Source organism: Pyrus communis, chromosome 11 (assembly GCF_963583255.1).
Source record: "Pyrus communis chromosome 11, drPyrComm1.1, whole genome shotgun sequence".
NCBI lineage: Eukaryota > Viridiplantae > Streptophyta > Magnoliopsida > Rosales > Rosaceae > Pyrus > Pyrus communis.
Genome location: NC_084813.1, coordinates 15,633,793 through 15,651,184, shown reverse-complemented (window position 1 = coordinate 15,651,184; position 17,392 = coordinate 15,633,793). Strand labels below are relative to the sequence as shown.

Genomic DNA, 17,392 nt, shown 5'->3' with positions numbered 1-17,392 from the left:
ATTGTAAAAGAGATTGTAACCCTAAAATCAATACAAAATATTATTTTGTACATGTGTTCTTGTTTCAGGAAAATTCGTGTTTACAATTATTTCACATAATATCTTGCAATTAAACTCATAATTCTACCAATAATGGCCGGTCCCTATTTCTCCAAAGAGGGCCGGCCACACCCCTATACATAACCTCATTCTCCCACTAAAATGCTAATTCATTCTCTCCCCAAAAATTCCTAAACACTTTCTCTCTCAAATTCTAACTTTGACATTGGAGATTCTTCGGCCAAAGCCGCCCCACTCCCCCCCCCCAATTCATTGTGGGCACGTGAGGTTTTAGGCCTTAATTTTACGTGTTATTATTTTGTAGGTGCATTTTCGTCAAAGGAGAAGATGGCGGAAATTTGCATCCTCAAATTGGTGCTTTCATTGAGAGTCTTGATTCACAAGCTCGAAGAAGACTCTCGTATTCAAAGTTTCTCATTTCTTGTTCATTTGTAGATTTTTTTGTACGTTCTTATTCCTAGAATTTTTTTTATAAAGTTCTTTGAATAAATGTAAAAGAAAAGTACAATGACTAGAGATTCGGAAAACACAACGAATGGAACTTCCTAAGTTCATGAATTTGGACCAAGGGGTGGAGATCGTGATGTAACCCTACCACGACGATCCACGAGGCTCAATGTGACGGCTAGTGGAGTCACACCACCCTGGTAGCCACCACGGTAGCAACCACCGTGGCAACCCTTGGCGAGCCCACGGCGAGTAGGGAGTAGCTAGGCAACCACAAGCCCACACCATTGTGTACCAGCAAGTCCAGATGCCAAAGGCGGCCCAAGCCACTACCCCAGTAACGTAGGCCCAAGCACTGCACTCCTCTACTCAACACACTACCCAAGCTGTTTAAGCTTAGCGCTCGCAAGCTTGTGAGCCTAGCTCTCCCGAGCTGAGCCCAGGAATAGCCCCCATGCGCATCGCATGTGGAGCAGCCCACACACGTAGCCCAGCCTACGCTAGCGGTCCGACCTGCTCCAGTAACTCGACCCGCTCCTGCGGCCCAATCTGAGATCCAGCCCACTCCCGAGGCTTTCCAAGTGTTCCAAACCAGTCCAAGATTGGTTTAACCGTCCCGGCTTCAAATGTCTAGACTGACTATTGAACCAGGGGTATTTTCACCTTAATTTTTAGTAGATTTTGCATATCCTAACTCAAATCTCGCGCCCGGAGTCCATTACACTTCCATTGCTCAAGGAGACGCACACCATCCAAGCTTTTCTAACCCAAATGGTGAATCAATCTTGTCACGACAAATCATAGAGTTGACGAGCACCCTTGCGCAGCAGACGACCTTGGTGAATCAGCTTTTGTAGCACACTATGATGCAGCATGCCCCAGATGAGGTGTTCCGAAGTAGGACAAGGGTAGATGACGAACCTCTTTAGCAGCGTCCTGGAAAACAGCCACTCGACCAGTCACGAATCGAGCGTTGTGGCAGTGGACACTCCCGACTGGGCCCCCTAGATAGCATATACTTTTGTCTTAGCGCGCAGAGGAGCGTGCACTCTCGGTTAGGCCCATGAATGAGCATACATTCACGGTTGGGGCCACACTCCGATAATCAACATGAACAGCCTTCCAGGTGAAATGTTCATTTGCTGTTAAGCCCGCAAGGAGCATCCTCCACCTTACATCAGAGTAGGCGGCATGACGGACAGAGAGAAGCAGTTACTCAATCTTGCTCAAGTTCAACCGGTAATCTGTGAGAAATTCGTTCGCCTGCTAAAAACGTACCACATGCACCGTAGTCGCGACATAAATGAACCAAACACATGGAAGAGTAGCCTAGACCAGTAGGTCACGATCGGGGGCAGCGGAGAGCTCCGCTACCCCAACAAAGGTAAATTCAGGAAGAAGTAGAGAGGCTCATGATTGAACGATTGCGCGATTTCCAACGCAACAAGGTCACTGATGAGGCATTACGATAGAACGTGACCAACATAAGTAGGTCACCCTTCACGGACTAGATCGAGCAGGCAGAGCCTCCACGTAAGTTTAACATGCCACATTTCACATCTTTCAAAGGGGATGAAGACCTGGAAAGACACCTAAAGCATTACTGAAGCGTAATGATCTTCTATCGAAACAACGACAATCTTATGTGCAAGATATTCGTCACCATTCTACAAGGCGAGGCACAAGATTGGTTCCACACCCTGCAGCCACAATCCATCAGGAGTTTTGACGAACTTTCTTTAGTTTTCATCAAAGAATATTCATTCTATTGCTCGATCAAGAAGAAGTTCGACCACTTGTCCAATGTCAAGAAGAACCTAAATGAGTCAATTCACGAGTATGTGAAGAGGTTTAAAGCAGAGAAGGTAAAGATATTCGGATGCAACGACTCGATAACTAGTGCAGCATTTCAAAAAGGATTCCCAGCAGACTACTCGTTGTTTGGAGAATTGATCATGAAAGAAGATCTAACTCTGGCAGACTCTTTCACTTTGGTAAAGAAGCATGCACTTTAGGACGAGGCTCACCGATGCACATTCAAGGAAAGTCTAAGTGATCTTGAATATGAAGTCCCTCATTACTCTGAAGGAGATTCAAGGTTTGACTAGAAGAGTAGCCTCACTCAACCGTTTACCCTTACGGTTCACTGATCAACGTGAGCATTTTTTTCGACTTAATTGAAAAAGAGCAATGAGACGAACATGACAATGAGTGCAAGAAAGCATTCAAGGACTTAAAGAAGTACATGACATCACTTCCCTACTAAACAAACAGAAAGCAGCGGAGGAGCTATTTTCATGTTTGACGGTATTTGAAGCAGCAATAAGCTCTACCCTCATATGAGAAGAGCTGGGGGCTCGAGTACTTGTATTCCATAGTTCAAAAGCTCTTTTCGATGCAAAAACTAGCTACCATAAATTTAAAAGCTAACTTTGGCGACAATTGTTGCATTCTGGAAGCTCAAGTTATACCTTCAAACGCACGTTATCATCTTTATGACTCATTATTCCGCCGAATCTAGACGCGCGACGATAAAGGCCCAGACACTGGCGTATGCAAAGTTTTCTGACGAACACAACAACTTAGCCTAAAAGGTGCGCCAAGGGTAGATGAACACTAGAAGGACACACTCAGAAGTAAGTTTTGCCTTGTCGCCCCAAAAGATTCTACATAATTGTAACATGTACCAGCAGTTGAGCACCTCCTCCTGCTGCACGTGGCCCTAGCCGACCCTTGCTCTATAATTCATCTCTAGAGTGGCCCAATACTAGCAGTTGAGCATCTCTTACTGCGTGTAACATGGCTCCATCTTCACGACTCCCTATTGCGCCTTCATGCCTAGCCTAAGCGACGCAAAAAAGCAACCCAATGACACCTGCTTTACCTTAGCCATGCCTGCTTCACCCGATGGAGACTTCTAGTAGTTGTACGTCAATGACATATTCAACTACAAGGGCTCGGGAACAGGCGTGGTCCTTGTCACCCCAGACGGTTCAACGCTCGAGTAGACAATCACTCTAAGCTTCAAAGCATCCAACAACGAAGCAGAGTATGAAACCCTACTAGTAGGCCTCCGAATGGCAAAAGACTTGGCGGTGAAAAAGCTTGCAATTCATTTTGATTCCCAACTAATCATCAGCCAGACTATTGTGGAGTACACGACACAACATCTGAAGGGTGCAGTACCTAGAGAAGGTACGAAAGCAACTTGAGGCATTTCAGATTTACATCCTCACTCAAGTTCTGCGGGCAGACAACACCCACGCAGATGCACTAGTCGTCTTAGGCTCCGCTCTCGACCACCAACTTAAACGCTCCATTCTGGTGGAATATCTAGACAAGCCAAGCATAAAGGTGGAGCCAGTAGCCGAGGTGTCACAAGTTAGTACAACTCTAAACTGGTAAGATTTCATTATAGACTACCTAGTCAATGACACACTCCTTCTGGAGAGATTGGAGTCAAGAAAACCTTGAACAAATGCAGCACATTACTGCATGTAGAACGACATTTTCGTCCGAAGATCTTACATTGGACCACATCTTTGCTGCCTAGTGCCTCCCGATGACCTAAAGGTTCTAAGTTCAATTCACGAAGTGGAAATCATTCCGGAGGCCGATCCTTAGCATATAAAGCTCTTAACGCAGGTTATTGCTGGCCTACTATGCATCAAGATGCTAAGGAGTTAGTACAAACGTGCGACCGCTGTTAACACTACAAGCCGCGATATCAGCACTGCCTGCCAGCGAACTACACTCGTAGACGAGTTCTTGGCCGTTTATGCAATGGACAATAAACTTGGTAGGGCCAATGCCACCCGCTACTGGGGGTAGATGCATAAACGTCATGGCAACTGACTACTTCACCAAGTGGGTAGAAGCAAAACCCATGACAACCACAACTCAGACGGACATAAAGCGTTTCATATGAAGGAACATCATTTGTCGATTTAGCATCCCTCAATCCATTGTCATCGATAACAGCTTGCAATTCATAGGCAAAGATTTGGTGAAGTTCTTCTAGAAATATGGCATCAAGCAACACATGTCCACGCTTACCCCTAAGGTAATGGGTAGGCCGAAACATCTAACAAGATGATTCTCGACTACCTCAAGAAATCCCTATTCAACAAGAAAGGAAAATGGCCAGACGAACTTCCCAGATGTCTATAAGCGTATCGCACAACCAAACGATGAACAACCAGTGAAACGCATTTCTCTTTGGCATTTGGTTCAAAAGCAAACATTCATTCCAATGTCATCGTGCCAAGTATCAGCATTCTACTGCCAAGTATTGAGCAGAACAGAAAGGAGATGGCCACAAACTTAGATCTGGTAGAGGAGAAAAGGTCATCACCGGCATCACAGCCTACTAGTAGCACTTCTTCTCCAGCTACAATAAAAGAGCCAAGATTTGGCAGTTCAATCTTGAAGATCTTATCCTAAGAAAAACCTTCATCACTGTCCACAGAGAAGGCTCCAAAAAGATGGATCATATTTGGGAAGGTTTGTACAAGATCAACAGAGTAAGCGACAAAGGTAGCTACACCCTCACCATTGTGAACGACAAAAAGATCAAAAAATAGTGGAATGCCTACAATTTGAGGAAGTACCATACGTGACCACCTGCTACATTAAAGCCTGAACACTAAAGTAGCTCGACGGGCACCACCTCGTAAGCTGAGGACTATCCAGTTGTTATGCAGTTCCTACTTTACAACTAAATTTTCGTTTGCTTCATTGGTTTTTCAATGAGGAATTTAGAAGTAATCTACAACTTGGCTCTGCTGCATGCTTACAGCAATTGATCACTCTTGCATTTCAAAAGAAGATCACCCCTTTCTTAGGGACTTATCGCAGGAATTGTGCCGCCTAGGGGCCAACCATGCTCTCCAGTGAGAAAGGGTAAACCAATTCCTCGACACCCATATGGGTTTACTCTCCGAGTATCAAGACGTGGATAAGTCGAGCTGCCTTAGTGTAACTAGGTGCAAGATGGCTTGTACCGGAAATCTTAGAAGTAGTCACAATGGCCTTTTTCAAGGCTTAGCTAATTGAAAGATTTTGGGCCTAATTTGTGGGGAATCGGCCTCAGAGATGGAGGAGGCACATTACGCAGTATGCCCTATGGATAGCTACCCTGGAATCCTAAAGCTGCTATCGAGTGCACTAAGGTAGCCTACGGTTTCCAAAAGATTGCCTATGCCATGCTAAACTTATACAACCACACATTTTTGTGAAAAAACAAGTTAGTGTGCATATACAAAGCTTTATCTACTGCCGACATGCTACACAGTCGATAAGCTTCACCTCCTCCAAATGCAGAATGATCGTTTAGATCTACACTAATTCCTAAAGTGTTATGATACTTGCTACGCAACCCACAAAATTGGTTAAAAAAGAAAGCAATGAGTTCTCTTGGATCTTTGCTTACGAAATTCCTTACAACTGTGTACTTTTGGTACGAAAGGTTAGCGAAGTTCATAACCTAAAAATCTTTAGTATGTTGTGTTGCAGGCCACATAGCTTAAAGGATTGAAGAAAGCCAAGGTTAATAGCCAAGTGGTCACGCAAATTCGTCTACTTTTGTAAGTAAGGCGTCTAGCTACTGACCCTATGACTAACAACCTTGCAAAAGTTCTACATCAACACCTACGATTGTATAGGCTATGCAGGCTTGTCTGCTTATAAAAAAGCAGCACGCCTGCTATTGTTCTAAAGGTCAAAGGTTGGGTTTAAACAAAAGAAGCAAAGATGAAGAAAAGTGAAGGAAGCAAGTTTATTAAATTTTCTAGCAAAATTGATAAACAAATAGCAAAGGCCGAAAGAGTTCAAACAAAGGAAAGCAAAAAGCAACAAGAAAACAATGAAAATCCTAAAGGCTACCTAGAATACTACTTTTCAGCAGCTTGGACATCCTACGACTACTCAGTCGCCACACTTTTAGCAGTCGCAATGCTCTCAGCAGCGGCATCATCCGACATTTCACCCCCGGCTGCCCTAGCCTAGAAACCAACTTCTCTGACTACTGCACCAATGAATGCCTCAAAAGTAAAAGCAAGCAAGTATTCCAGAGAAATAGAGAAAGTCTCGAAGTCTTCCTAACAAACTCAAAGTCAGACGGCCTACTAAAGAGATGATTTACATAACCCAGCTTGTAGAAATCGACCTGACTCTGAACAAGCGAAGCCTCGAGCCCAACTTTCTCACCCTTCAACTACTTGTTCCCCTCGAGCAAACTAACACGGACGTGCTGTAGCTCATCCACTTTTTCTTCAGATTTTCATTGATCTTTAGTATACCTTAGGGTTCAAACACTTAGGGTTCAAGCCTATCGATGATCTTCTTGAAGTAGATTACTTGATTATAAGCAACAATCAACTCTTCATCCTTTGTGTAAATAGCGAAACGAAACTTAGAAACGGCACGCTAAAGATCTTGAATATGAGGTATGTAACATCCAATCTCATTCTCTGCACTTTTATATTTAACTTGGATCACGTCAAGCTTAGTTTTCAAATCAACGATCTCTTGGTGAACGGTCTCAAGCTACAGAGAAGTGGGGGTAGAGATGTTAGACTTCTTCAAAGCAACAAGCTTAGACTCCAACTTCTTGATCTTTTTGGTAGAGGAATAAACTTCAGTTGCCATAGTCTTTGCCACCTTCTTGGCAACCTTGGTATCTTATTGGTCAATAAGCAGAGACTCGGCTGCCAGAATCATCGTTTTTTACACCATAGTAAGCAGAGTAGTCCTTCTATGTTAGGTCGTATGCTTCGCAAAGGAACTTAGGCAAATAACCCCTTTAACGCCATCAACAAGCTTGGCACATGCGTCCATGTCTTCAAGCATATTTGGCTTAAAAAACACACATATCTTAGTAGCCTCTCCAAAAACAAGCTTGGTGGATTTCTCACAACTGCCCACGTGAGCAGTCTCCTCTTTCTCAGCATGCGAACTAGTCTCAATAGCAAGAGGAATAGGCCTTAGTGCCATTTTAGCAACAAAGTCCACCTTATTGCTCTTCACAGTAGCAAACCTCTCCAAAGGTGAACTGGACTTAGCTCCTAAACGGATGTCTTGGTACAAAGTTTGGCATCGGGGGCATAACAGAACCTCTACGCTGAGCAATCCTATCAACAATCGTACTAGCCATTTTCAGCAGCCTTATTTTTCTCCCAATTAGAAGAAATCAAGTTAGTCACAAGCTTTTCAGCAGCAAGCGGACCTTCACGAGCAGTAGAGGAAGTCTTCAGTTTTTCCTCAACCAGCATCTCTTGAGCAGGCTCCACAACAGCAGACTCCACAACAGTGATCAGACGAGCCAATGCATCTACCTTGATCATCTTTATCTCCTCTCTTGGGAGCAGCCCACCTTTCTTCTGACGAAGAGGACTAAGCAACCAACGTCATTCATGTTACTCAGCAGGGGAGCTTAACCTATGCTAGCTTTTCCCTTATTTTTTCTCTCAGACCAGCAGGTAGGAGGCTTGCATGCCCATCATTCTAGTAGCCCTTGCTACCCGACATGCCAACGACTGCCTTACAACAACACTATCCAAGAAGAAGACAAAGAAAATTAATTTTTTATGTGGCACGGAGAAGACAAAGAAAGCAATGAAAGACGGTTATTTGCACGGGCAAGTGTAGAAGATTGCTAGGGGAGGCAGAACAAATATCCTCTAGCTTTCTCTCTCTTGTAAGGTAGAATAAATTGCTCTTTGAAGTTGATTTAATCATCTACTTAAGGTAGACTTAAAAAGACTTTGGAAATGATTTATTTCCCTTTCCTAGAAGGATCTAATTTCGAATTAAAGAGGGAATCTACATCAAAATAGGAAACAATATTATGTTCCTAAAACAAGGGAGGATCTCTACACCTGTTGCCCTTTCATGTGAGTAGCCCAACAGTTGTGGGGGCATTTGTGGAGCTAAAAATAATCAAGAAAATTATGGAGGTGACACGTGGACTTTTGGGTTAAAATGATAAATTTACCCTCAAGGCACATTGCATGCAACGGGTAATAACGGCTTAATCAAGGAAGAGTGAAAGGTGATCAAAATGGTATTTATTCAAATCCCTCTCATCACTCCTCATTAAATCCCCACTCAAAAGGTAACTCCCAATGATCCTATTTAAATTATGTAATGACCCGTCCCTAATTATTACAGTTTTATAATTTTAGTACATAATTTACAAAAATACCTTTCGATGCAAAAATGTTGACTTTTGTTGACCGCATTATCGTGTCACGTAAGATTTGTTTACTTGGCGTATCCTTGTGGTACTCGTCGCTATGAATGCGTGGGCGTGAGCATAATAAAAGCTAAAACGAAGATGTTACGAGACTCGAAAGGATAAGAGCATTTTGATAACTTTACAATTGAAGATATTTCCTATTATGGACCACTGTGATGGTGACACGTGGCAGATTGTTCCCCATTTTCTAGAGTGTTCCTTTTGCCCATGATATATATATATATATATATATATATATATATATATCTATTTATACTCTCTCCATCTCTTTTCCTTCCCGTGGCTTCCCTCTTCTTCCTCAGCTCTCATCTCTTTTCCCTCAACTACCTCTCTCTCTCTCTCTCTCTTTCATTCTCTGTGAACAAACACATACACACACAAAAAACACCAATACAACAATTGGACCACCACCACTATGGGTCACACTCTGGCGAACCCGACCTCCCCGTCGTGATCTCCAACCCGTAAAAGCCTTTCTCTCTCATTATCTTTTTGCACAGTGGTACGCCACTATTTTAAGTTCTACTCCGGTGAGTTCTCGCCACCTTGGACAAAGCTAAGTTCGAAGATCACCTTAAATCCTTGTGGTTTGTGTTGTGGGATGAATTTCTAGATGTTTTAAGAGATTTTGTGATGTGTAGACGTAGAGATCGCATCTGGGAGTTTTTCGAGAATTTTCTGACGGACCCGAGAATCGTGCAGGGCATTCCCAGGCACTTTCTGATCACGGTCGTGAGTCAAAGTGGTATAACTCGAATCTTTATCTTTGTAGCTTTATTTTGACACTTAAATGGTGAGATTTGGATGAGAATCGAAGCCAAACAGATTTGAGAAATTTCCCGGCCAAAATCCGGCCTTCTTCTTTGTTGGGTCCGACAACCCACGAACATAATTGGGTCAAACTCGACCCGTAACTTGGGACTAGCCTAACCTAATATTTGGACCAAGTCCATTAACCCGACCCAAACCTTTGGGCTATGTAAATCAACCCATAAACTAAATCAAGTCTAACCCAATCGGACCAGCCCAATTCAATAACCGGCCCAACCCATTAACCTTAACCCAAGCCCAGATCTAACCTAGGTCTGACCTGACCCGGATTCCAGCCTATGTTCCATGGTCGGCATGTGGGTATGCGCATCAGCGTGCGTGGATGATTGCCATGGCAAGCACGTGGAGCACATACGCCTCCGCCGAAGGTACTGTGCTCCGCCACCTTCCACAGTGGCATCGACGACTCAAATTGGCACATAGCAGTGCGTGCGGCGGCGCGTGGGGGAACCTGAGGTCCTTCTTTAGGTTTTTTGACATGCTGAATCTGAATCCACTATCCATTTTCTGAAATTTGATCGTTTTAGTAGAGTTTTATTGAATGCCCTTTCTTTGTGTTTAGGTGCGTCGGTGGGAAGTGACTCCGTCCTCGCTAGCTCAAGTGGCTCATGGGTAATGAAATGCTTGTGAGTGGACCCCTTCTTAACTTGCATGGTTTTATAAAATATTAGGTTTGCACGCATTGCATATTTCATGAAATGACCATGTTCTCTATTATGTTTTATGAATTCTATATTCATGCTTTTGAAATATTTATGATTTATTGAAATTATGTTTTGCTAAAGGATATAAATATGTGAATTTTTATGGCTTTCGAATATGATTTATTTTAAGAATTTATGATTGTGTGATTTCATGGATTTATGAAATGTGGCATTGAGATTGTGAGCTCTGGATTGGATATGAGTTTTGAGGTATATTTTCGGTGCTTATCTAGTGGGTTATCATACAACATATGCACACAACCAGGTTTGTAGACGTTTATGGCCATAGGACACAGTTGATGATATTGATGACATACCCCCAGCTTCACTAGCCCGGGGCTAGGTTCGGTGTGATATGTTATATGTATATGTTTCTTCTCCAGTGTAACTCGGAGTCGTATAGCTTCACCTTCAGGTAATAGACCCCCCACTTCTTCTTTGGCGTAACCCAGAGTTGTACAGCTTAACCTTCGGGGGATGGACCCACTGCATATACATATATGTGTTATATCCTCTTCTAAGGTGTAACCTGTAGTCGTACAACTTCCCCTTTGAGTGATGGACCATGGTTTCTTCATTGGCGTAACCTAGCGTCGTACAGCTTCACCTTTGGTGATGGTTATGCCTTCAGACCACTATGATACCCCTAGTGAGTACAACATTATCGAGATTTATGGATTTGACTTTGGGCGGCGATAACACCAGATTTGGGCATTGTTTTATACTTACATGTTTTATGAACGTTTTCATGGCATGTAGAGTTTTTGGAAAACTACTATGTAGTATTATATATGTTTTTCAAAACAGGGGGTTAGTATGTTCATAAAGAAAATGCTTTTCCTATTATTAGTATTATTATTATAAACTTGGTCCACTCACATTTTCAGTTTTGCGCCCTGTTCAGGAGTTAGAATCGAGGCATACAATCCCGACGTCGGGGCATTTCCGCTTAGGCATCTTTGAGCCTCCTTTGTATAGGTCCCATTCCCTGGTTCGTACCTTTCTATAATAATTCTTTCACATTATTCTTAATTAGTTGTATGCTCTGAACACGTTCTTGCATTGGTATATTTCTTTCTAACTACATATTTTATGTATATGCATGTTTATAATGGCTTCGTCATTCTCGGGTGTCGGCCAACACGTGCCTATCCTGATATTTGGGGATATCGGGATAGGGGCATGTCAAATTAGGATTGATTACCAAGTTAATTGCAAGATATTATTTCACATAATATCTTGCAATTAAACTTATAATTCTACCAATAATGCTGTTCCTATTTCTCCAAAGGGGGCTGGCCACACCCCTATATATAGCCTCATTCTCCCACTAAAATGCTATTTCATTCTCTCCCAAAAAATTCCTAAACACTTTCTCTCTCAAATTCTAACTTTGATATCGGAGATTCTTCGGCCAAAGTCCCATTCATCGTGGGCACGTGAGGCTTTTGGCCTTAGTCTTAGGTGTTATTATTTTGTAGGTGCCTTTTCCTCAAAGGAGAAGACAGCGGAAATTTTGCATCCACATTAACCATGTAGTTGGACAAGTAAATTTAAAGAATTTAAAACAATCACTTTTCGAACTAGAGATTATGTGCACAAAACTTGCAAAATGAAAATCTGTGAATGAGATCAATGTAAAATGTAAATGTGTGAATAACATCAATGTAATATGTAAATGTGCTAGCAAAATGAACAATAAAGAACGAGAATTTTATTATTATTATTTTTTTAAATGCACTGATAAAAGATCACCACCAGCCTTTAAGATGCATTGATGTAGACAAGCATCGTGCATAAAAACTCCGAATTGCTAAATAAACATTCGAAAACCCGATAAACTGAATTGAGAATATGAGAAATCCTAAGATTCTTAATGGACAGAAACCCTAAAAATGAAAATAAATAATAAATAAAATTAATCTGCTGATTTGAAAATTGAATAGAGAAAACGAGAAACCTTTTGTTTCGAACGTGATTCAAGTTTCTCTACTTCTTCCGCCCGTTCTATTCGTGGTGAAGAAGACGAGTTTGTGACACGGATCACGCAAGTTCTTTTTTTATTTATATTTATATTTTTTATTTTTGGAAACATACAAAGAATTTGATGTGGGTGTAACATGAGAGTGGGGTGTATGTATAGAGCGTGGGGTGTAAGGGTAGTGCTGCAAAGTATTTAGGGTATATTAACATATATTTTAATTCATAAATTAGATGTGAAAAGTATTAAATATGTGGGTGTTGTCAACAAAATAGGGGTGTAAATAAAACAGCCCTTACTTTATTTGTATCTCAAAGCTGGGAAGGTATATCTGTTTACTCTAACTACTTGTCCAACAAAAAAAAAAACAATCATAACCCAAAAGGAAAACAAATAAGAAATTAATTAAATTTCAAACTTTCCTAAAATCCCTAAATTCCCGATTTTAATAGTTCAGACGAGATTATTCTACTTGTTTTCGACCAGGCTTATTGTTTAATGATAAGTCTTGTAGATCTCATTGTTCTCTTTGATTCCATAATTTCCTTTTCCAGAACTGACATGCGTAACCAATGTCTCAATCCGAATTGCTCAAAAAGTCCAAAACAACAACTTTCGAGATATAGCAACAAATATTAACCCAAAAAATATGCCCTAACTTCATATGAGAAAAATTATTGATTTTCACATGTAAGATTTCGATAAAATTATATTTTCAAAAGCACTTCAAACTCGTTAATTTAGAAACACGGAAAACCAATTTAATTATATTGAGAGAAGGGAACCAAAAAATGCCAAAAAATATGCCCTAACTTTATATAAAGAAAATTATTTGTTTTCTCACGTAACACTTCGATAAAATTGTAAGTAGAAAATCACTACAAACTCAACAATTTAGAAATACGGAAAAACCAATTTATTTTGTATTGAGAGAAGGGAACCAAACAACCCTGGACGTACAATTAGATAGTTAATGGGTTTTGTTTCCCCTTTATCTGAATTTTTAAACTATTTTTATATAAATCGTGAGGTACATTTTCTTATTTACTAGCCTTGTCAATATGAAACAGAAAACAGAAGAAAAAAGAATTTCATATTTTCAAATCTTTAATTGATATGTATACGCAAATAATGAGCATCGGATTAAACCTTGTAGGCTAGAATTGATAAAGACCGTTGGAAAATCTAATAATAATAATATTATATTAAATTTATTAATTGAATGGAAATTAGAAGTGGAGCCTTTTGGTAGAAAGATGTGTCTACTCAAATGAAGAGTTGCAACTTTTGACTTTTCATGAATAGTCACTTGCTTTCCAAAGAGGTATCTCACACTTTACATTTTATAAATAGGGAAGCCCCTATAATCACAAAAGAACTTTTCATTGTTTTACATATCATGCATATAGTGTACTAAATATTAGAGAGTCTCATTGAATCTATACTAGAGGATTTTTAACACAATCGTGGTTCATGGAGCCTTGTGATTTGGAGTGCTACTATTACAAGGACATGGTCATTGTATCTTGTGAGACATGCACTAATCAACCATGAGCACCGTAGTGGGGCGTAAACTTGTATTAAGGACAAAGTGTCCAACACTTGCCTCGACTATATTTTTTAGGTTTTTCTAATCCATTATGTCATGTTCATTTAGCATTGGTTACTCATGTGCATGCATTAATTTTGATATATAATTGCATGAATTATTTCTTTTATGTGATTTAATATAGCAATTAGACCCTAATTTTTTCAACAATCTTAAGACAAGTTTATTGGTTTGATTGCTATTTTTGTTTTGAGAATAATATGCTTATGTGACAAAGTAAAAGTTGATCCTAATGGCTTGATCTTTCTTTCAGATTTATTCTATCATGTTTTTGTCCTATAGATTAATTTTTGTGGTAGAATAGTCTGGTATATAGTCTTGGTTTCTTGCAAATTGTTTGTATTCTTGCCTAGTTGGTTACTTCTTTGCCATGCATTAAGTTTCAGTTTGTAAAGTAAGTAATGCTTTGGGAGTGTTTTGTTTACGACTAAGCTTATATATAATATATTTACGACTTTAAGAATTCACGGCTTTCAAATGATTGTCGATCGAGTGTTTTACAAATCAATTGACAGATTTTCATGTGGTTGACATGCCAATTGGGAAACGATTACATACATTTACTTTGTATATTGTGAATTTTATAGGAATGTGTTGGAATGAATCCCTATAATTGATGGGTTGATTTTTTGTCTGGAAAAGAAATTCACTATATCTAACTTCATGAAAGGGTTCTCTGGAGAGCCTCCACCAACAAACATGACCCTTCCAAACTATAAGGAAATGGATCATTTGGCCCTTTTCCAAGGGGTAACCATTCCATCATTGTGATGATGCCGTTTGGGATTTTGAGTGGCAGTTTGGATTCTAATAAGTTTCATTTGTGTATATTTGGTTTTCTGAGTTTTGCTTACTGTATGCATGTATGTTGCCTCACGTTGCTATGAGTTTATCTAACTGAACATGGTTTTCTAACGTCTATATATCAATTTATATATGTGGTTTTTCTTGTGCAAATGAAGCATAATGCTTCTTCGTAGGGTTGCATACATGAGAATGGCTTTTGATTGCGTTGACCTATTTTGATCTGATACTTATTTCTTTGAAATTTTGTTACATATACGGTTTGTTGAAATGATTATTTCAATTGTAGTAGCTTCTCTAACTAAAGGGGCATTTGGTGTGAAGAGAAAGGGCCGCGGATTTGAACAGATGTATTATATATATGGGTTCCATTTTCCCGTTGTAAGTAACCCTAATAGACACATGAGTTTGAACAGACGTGTATTTTATATATATATGGGAATTGGTATTAGCACTCCAAAAATCTCATTCTACACTCTTCACAAGTGTATTTTTCTTTCAAATTATAGAAAGTTTGGAGTGCCAAATGAGATTTTTGAAGTGCTAACAACAATTTCATATATATATGGCTTTAATAGCAAATGTGGAGGATAACTAGAATTAAGGATGCCATGAAACCAGCTGTTATAAATGAATAAAAAGAATTGTACAAATGATTGATTTGTGTTTACCTTGAACTTAAGGTACTTGATGAATTGACTGTGTGTAAGAATTTTATGCCATTCAAAATTAGCTGTTATGAAAATATTCTTGATAATGAAAATAATGAATTCAAAGTAATGATGCAGATATAAATTGAAAACAAGTTTTATTACAAAACTTACACTGGAACTTACAATTGATTTACTGATGATTGAGTCAGCAAATAAGAAAATGATTGATGAAAAAGATATTGGTGCACGTAGGCATCCTGGACATTTGAAAATTAAAAGTGTCTACAATTTTGATTTCTTTGGGTATAGTGTGAACTCAAAGAAAGTTTTACTAAGAAATTGTGGAAAGTCCAAACTTGTTTCTTTCTTCCCCAGAGTCCACTTCTTATAGACTTGGAGAAAGGTCTTGGATGACTTGCTTTTACTATTAATGAATGATGACTTGCTTTCATTATTGATGAACAGTGAAATTTGTTGGAATAATTGCTGCTTCACTATAGAATATAGATGATTGAATGACTTCAAACTTTGTCAGAATCATTGGTGGGAACGTGATGGTTAACTGAATAATTCTATGCTTTGTCGGAATTATTGGTGCGAATATTGTCTGAACGCTTCACATGGTGACTTTGGAAAGATTATTGAATTTTCACATGGTAATTGCCCTAGTGTTCACATGGTGACTTGATATAATGACTGAAGTTTTCACATGACTTTATGCAAATGGGTTCTGGGAATCCTGGTAGTCGACCCACTTAGCTGACTGTGTTTTTTGACTCGTTGACTTGGCTGGTTACTGTGAGGACGCATCTGAAGATTTGGAGTCTGAAGCTTTTTCTTCTTCAGTGTGGAGCATCGTTGCTTCTGCAAGTAATTGTTGTGCTAAATCTTTGAACTGAATGACTTTATTTTTCTTTGAGAGTGATGATTTGGAAAACTTAACTGTTCCTTTGAGGGATGATGATGGACTAATATCGGTTAATTACTGTTCTAGGATGACTGACAGTGATAGTTGTGTTGGAATGACTAGAGATGGAGTAATGGGAAATTCGGTGAGGACCTGATTGATGGTTGAATTTATCCCACCACTTGACTGATCTAATTTTGTAGACTTTACCTGTTTTGACTTCATAATTCCATTTCATAATCCATAGGACTTTGTACTTGGCTGTGAATATTGGGAGAAGTGTAATTCTGTAGTTGAATCGGCTTCTGTCAAATTTCTGTTGGAAATTGGCGGAGAGGACTTGCATAAATTCTTCTGGTAGGAGACTGGCTGTTGAGTCGTGGATTGACCACCATTTTGGGAACCATGTAGGAAAATTTAATTTGAAACTCTTGTCAAAATTAGTGAACCATGAATGGCTAAAATCTTCTGTTTGATGGAGAAAGATGTTAGTCCATGCATCAATGTAATCAAAGTAATTGTAATGGTTATTGGGAATGTGGACATATTGGGTATGAAGAGGTTTGGTTTTGTAAAGGGAGATTCTCCAATCTGATTCTATTAAAAACCGGCCAATGTAAAGAGAATGGTAAAGAATTTTGTTTTCATGAGTTTGCTATAAAGTGGTTTGATAGAGATGGACTTTGTTTCGCTGATAATGGCTTGATAATATTTCTGTGTTTTGTGTGGTGTTGTAGGGTGATAATGGAAATTAGGTGGAAATACGGTTTTGGCTAATTTATCTAGTGCTTGTTCCTGATTGAGATTGAAAGAGATGCTAAAAAGATATTCACTGAGATTTTTCTTGACATACGGTGATGTTTTAGTATAACTGACTAGTTGGGAAAATGATGATTCGTATGTAGGGGTTGAATAAGGATCATATTGATTGACTAATGCAGTTTGGTAATTGGGACATGGTCACTGGTAATTTGGCCTAAGGTTTCCTATTATGGAACCTAAGGGAGTGAAATGATTGGTAATGGCTAAGGCCGATGAAGAATTTGGGCTTGATTCTTGTTTTACTGCTGGTAATGGTAAAGTGGCTGGAAGCCTTCTCTGATCAGGTCTTCTTGCTGTCATTCTTCCTCTGTAGAAAT

The 17,392-nt window shown here is 39.7% G+C and overlaps 1 protein-coding gene across 1 annotated transcript; it reads left to right on the top strand.

Moving 5' to 3' along the window:
* The first annotated feature begins 2,120 nt into the window (after positions 1 to 2,120).
* Positions 2,121 to 2,522, top strand: LOC137709068 (uncharacterized). Its single transcript, XM_068448209.1, has one exon. It carries the CDS (start codon positions 2,121 to 2,123, stop codon positions 2,520 to 2,522), a length of 402 nt encoding a protein of 133 aa, XP_068304310.1.
* Positions 2,523 to 17,392: the final 14,870 nt, after the last annotated feature.

Excerpts from the sequence above, each read along its gene's own strand:
- LOC137709068 (XM_068448209.1), top strand. The coding sequence starts at position 2,121 with ATGATCTTCTATCGAAACAACGACAATCTTATGTGCAAGATATTCGTC.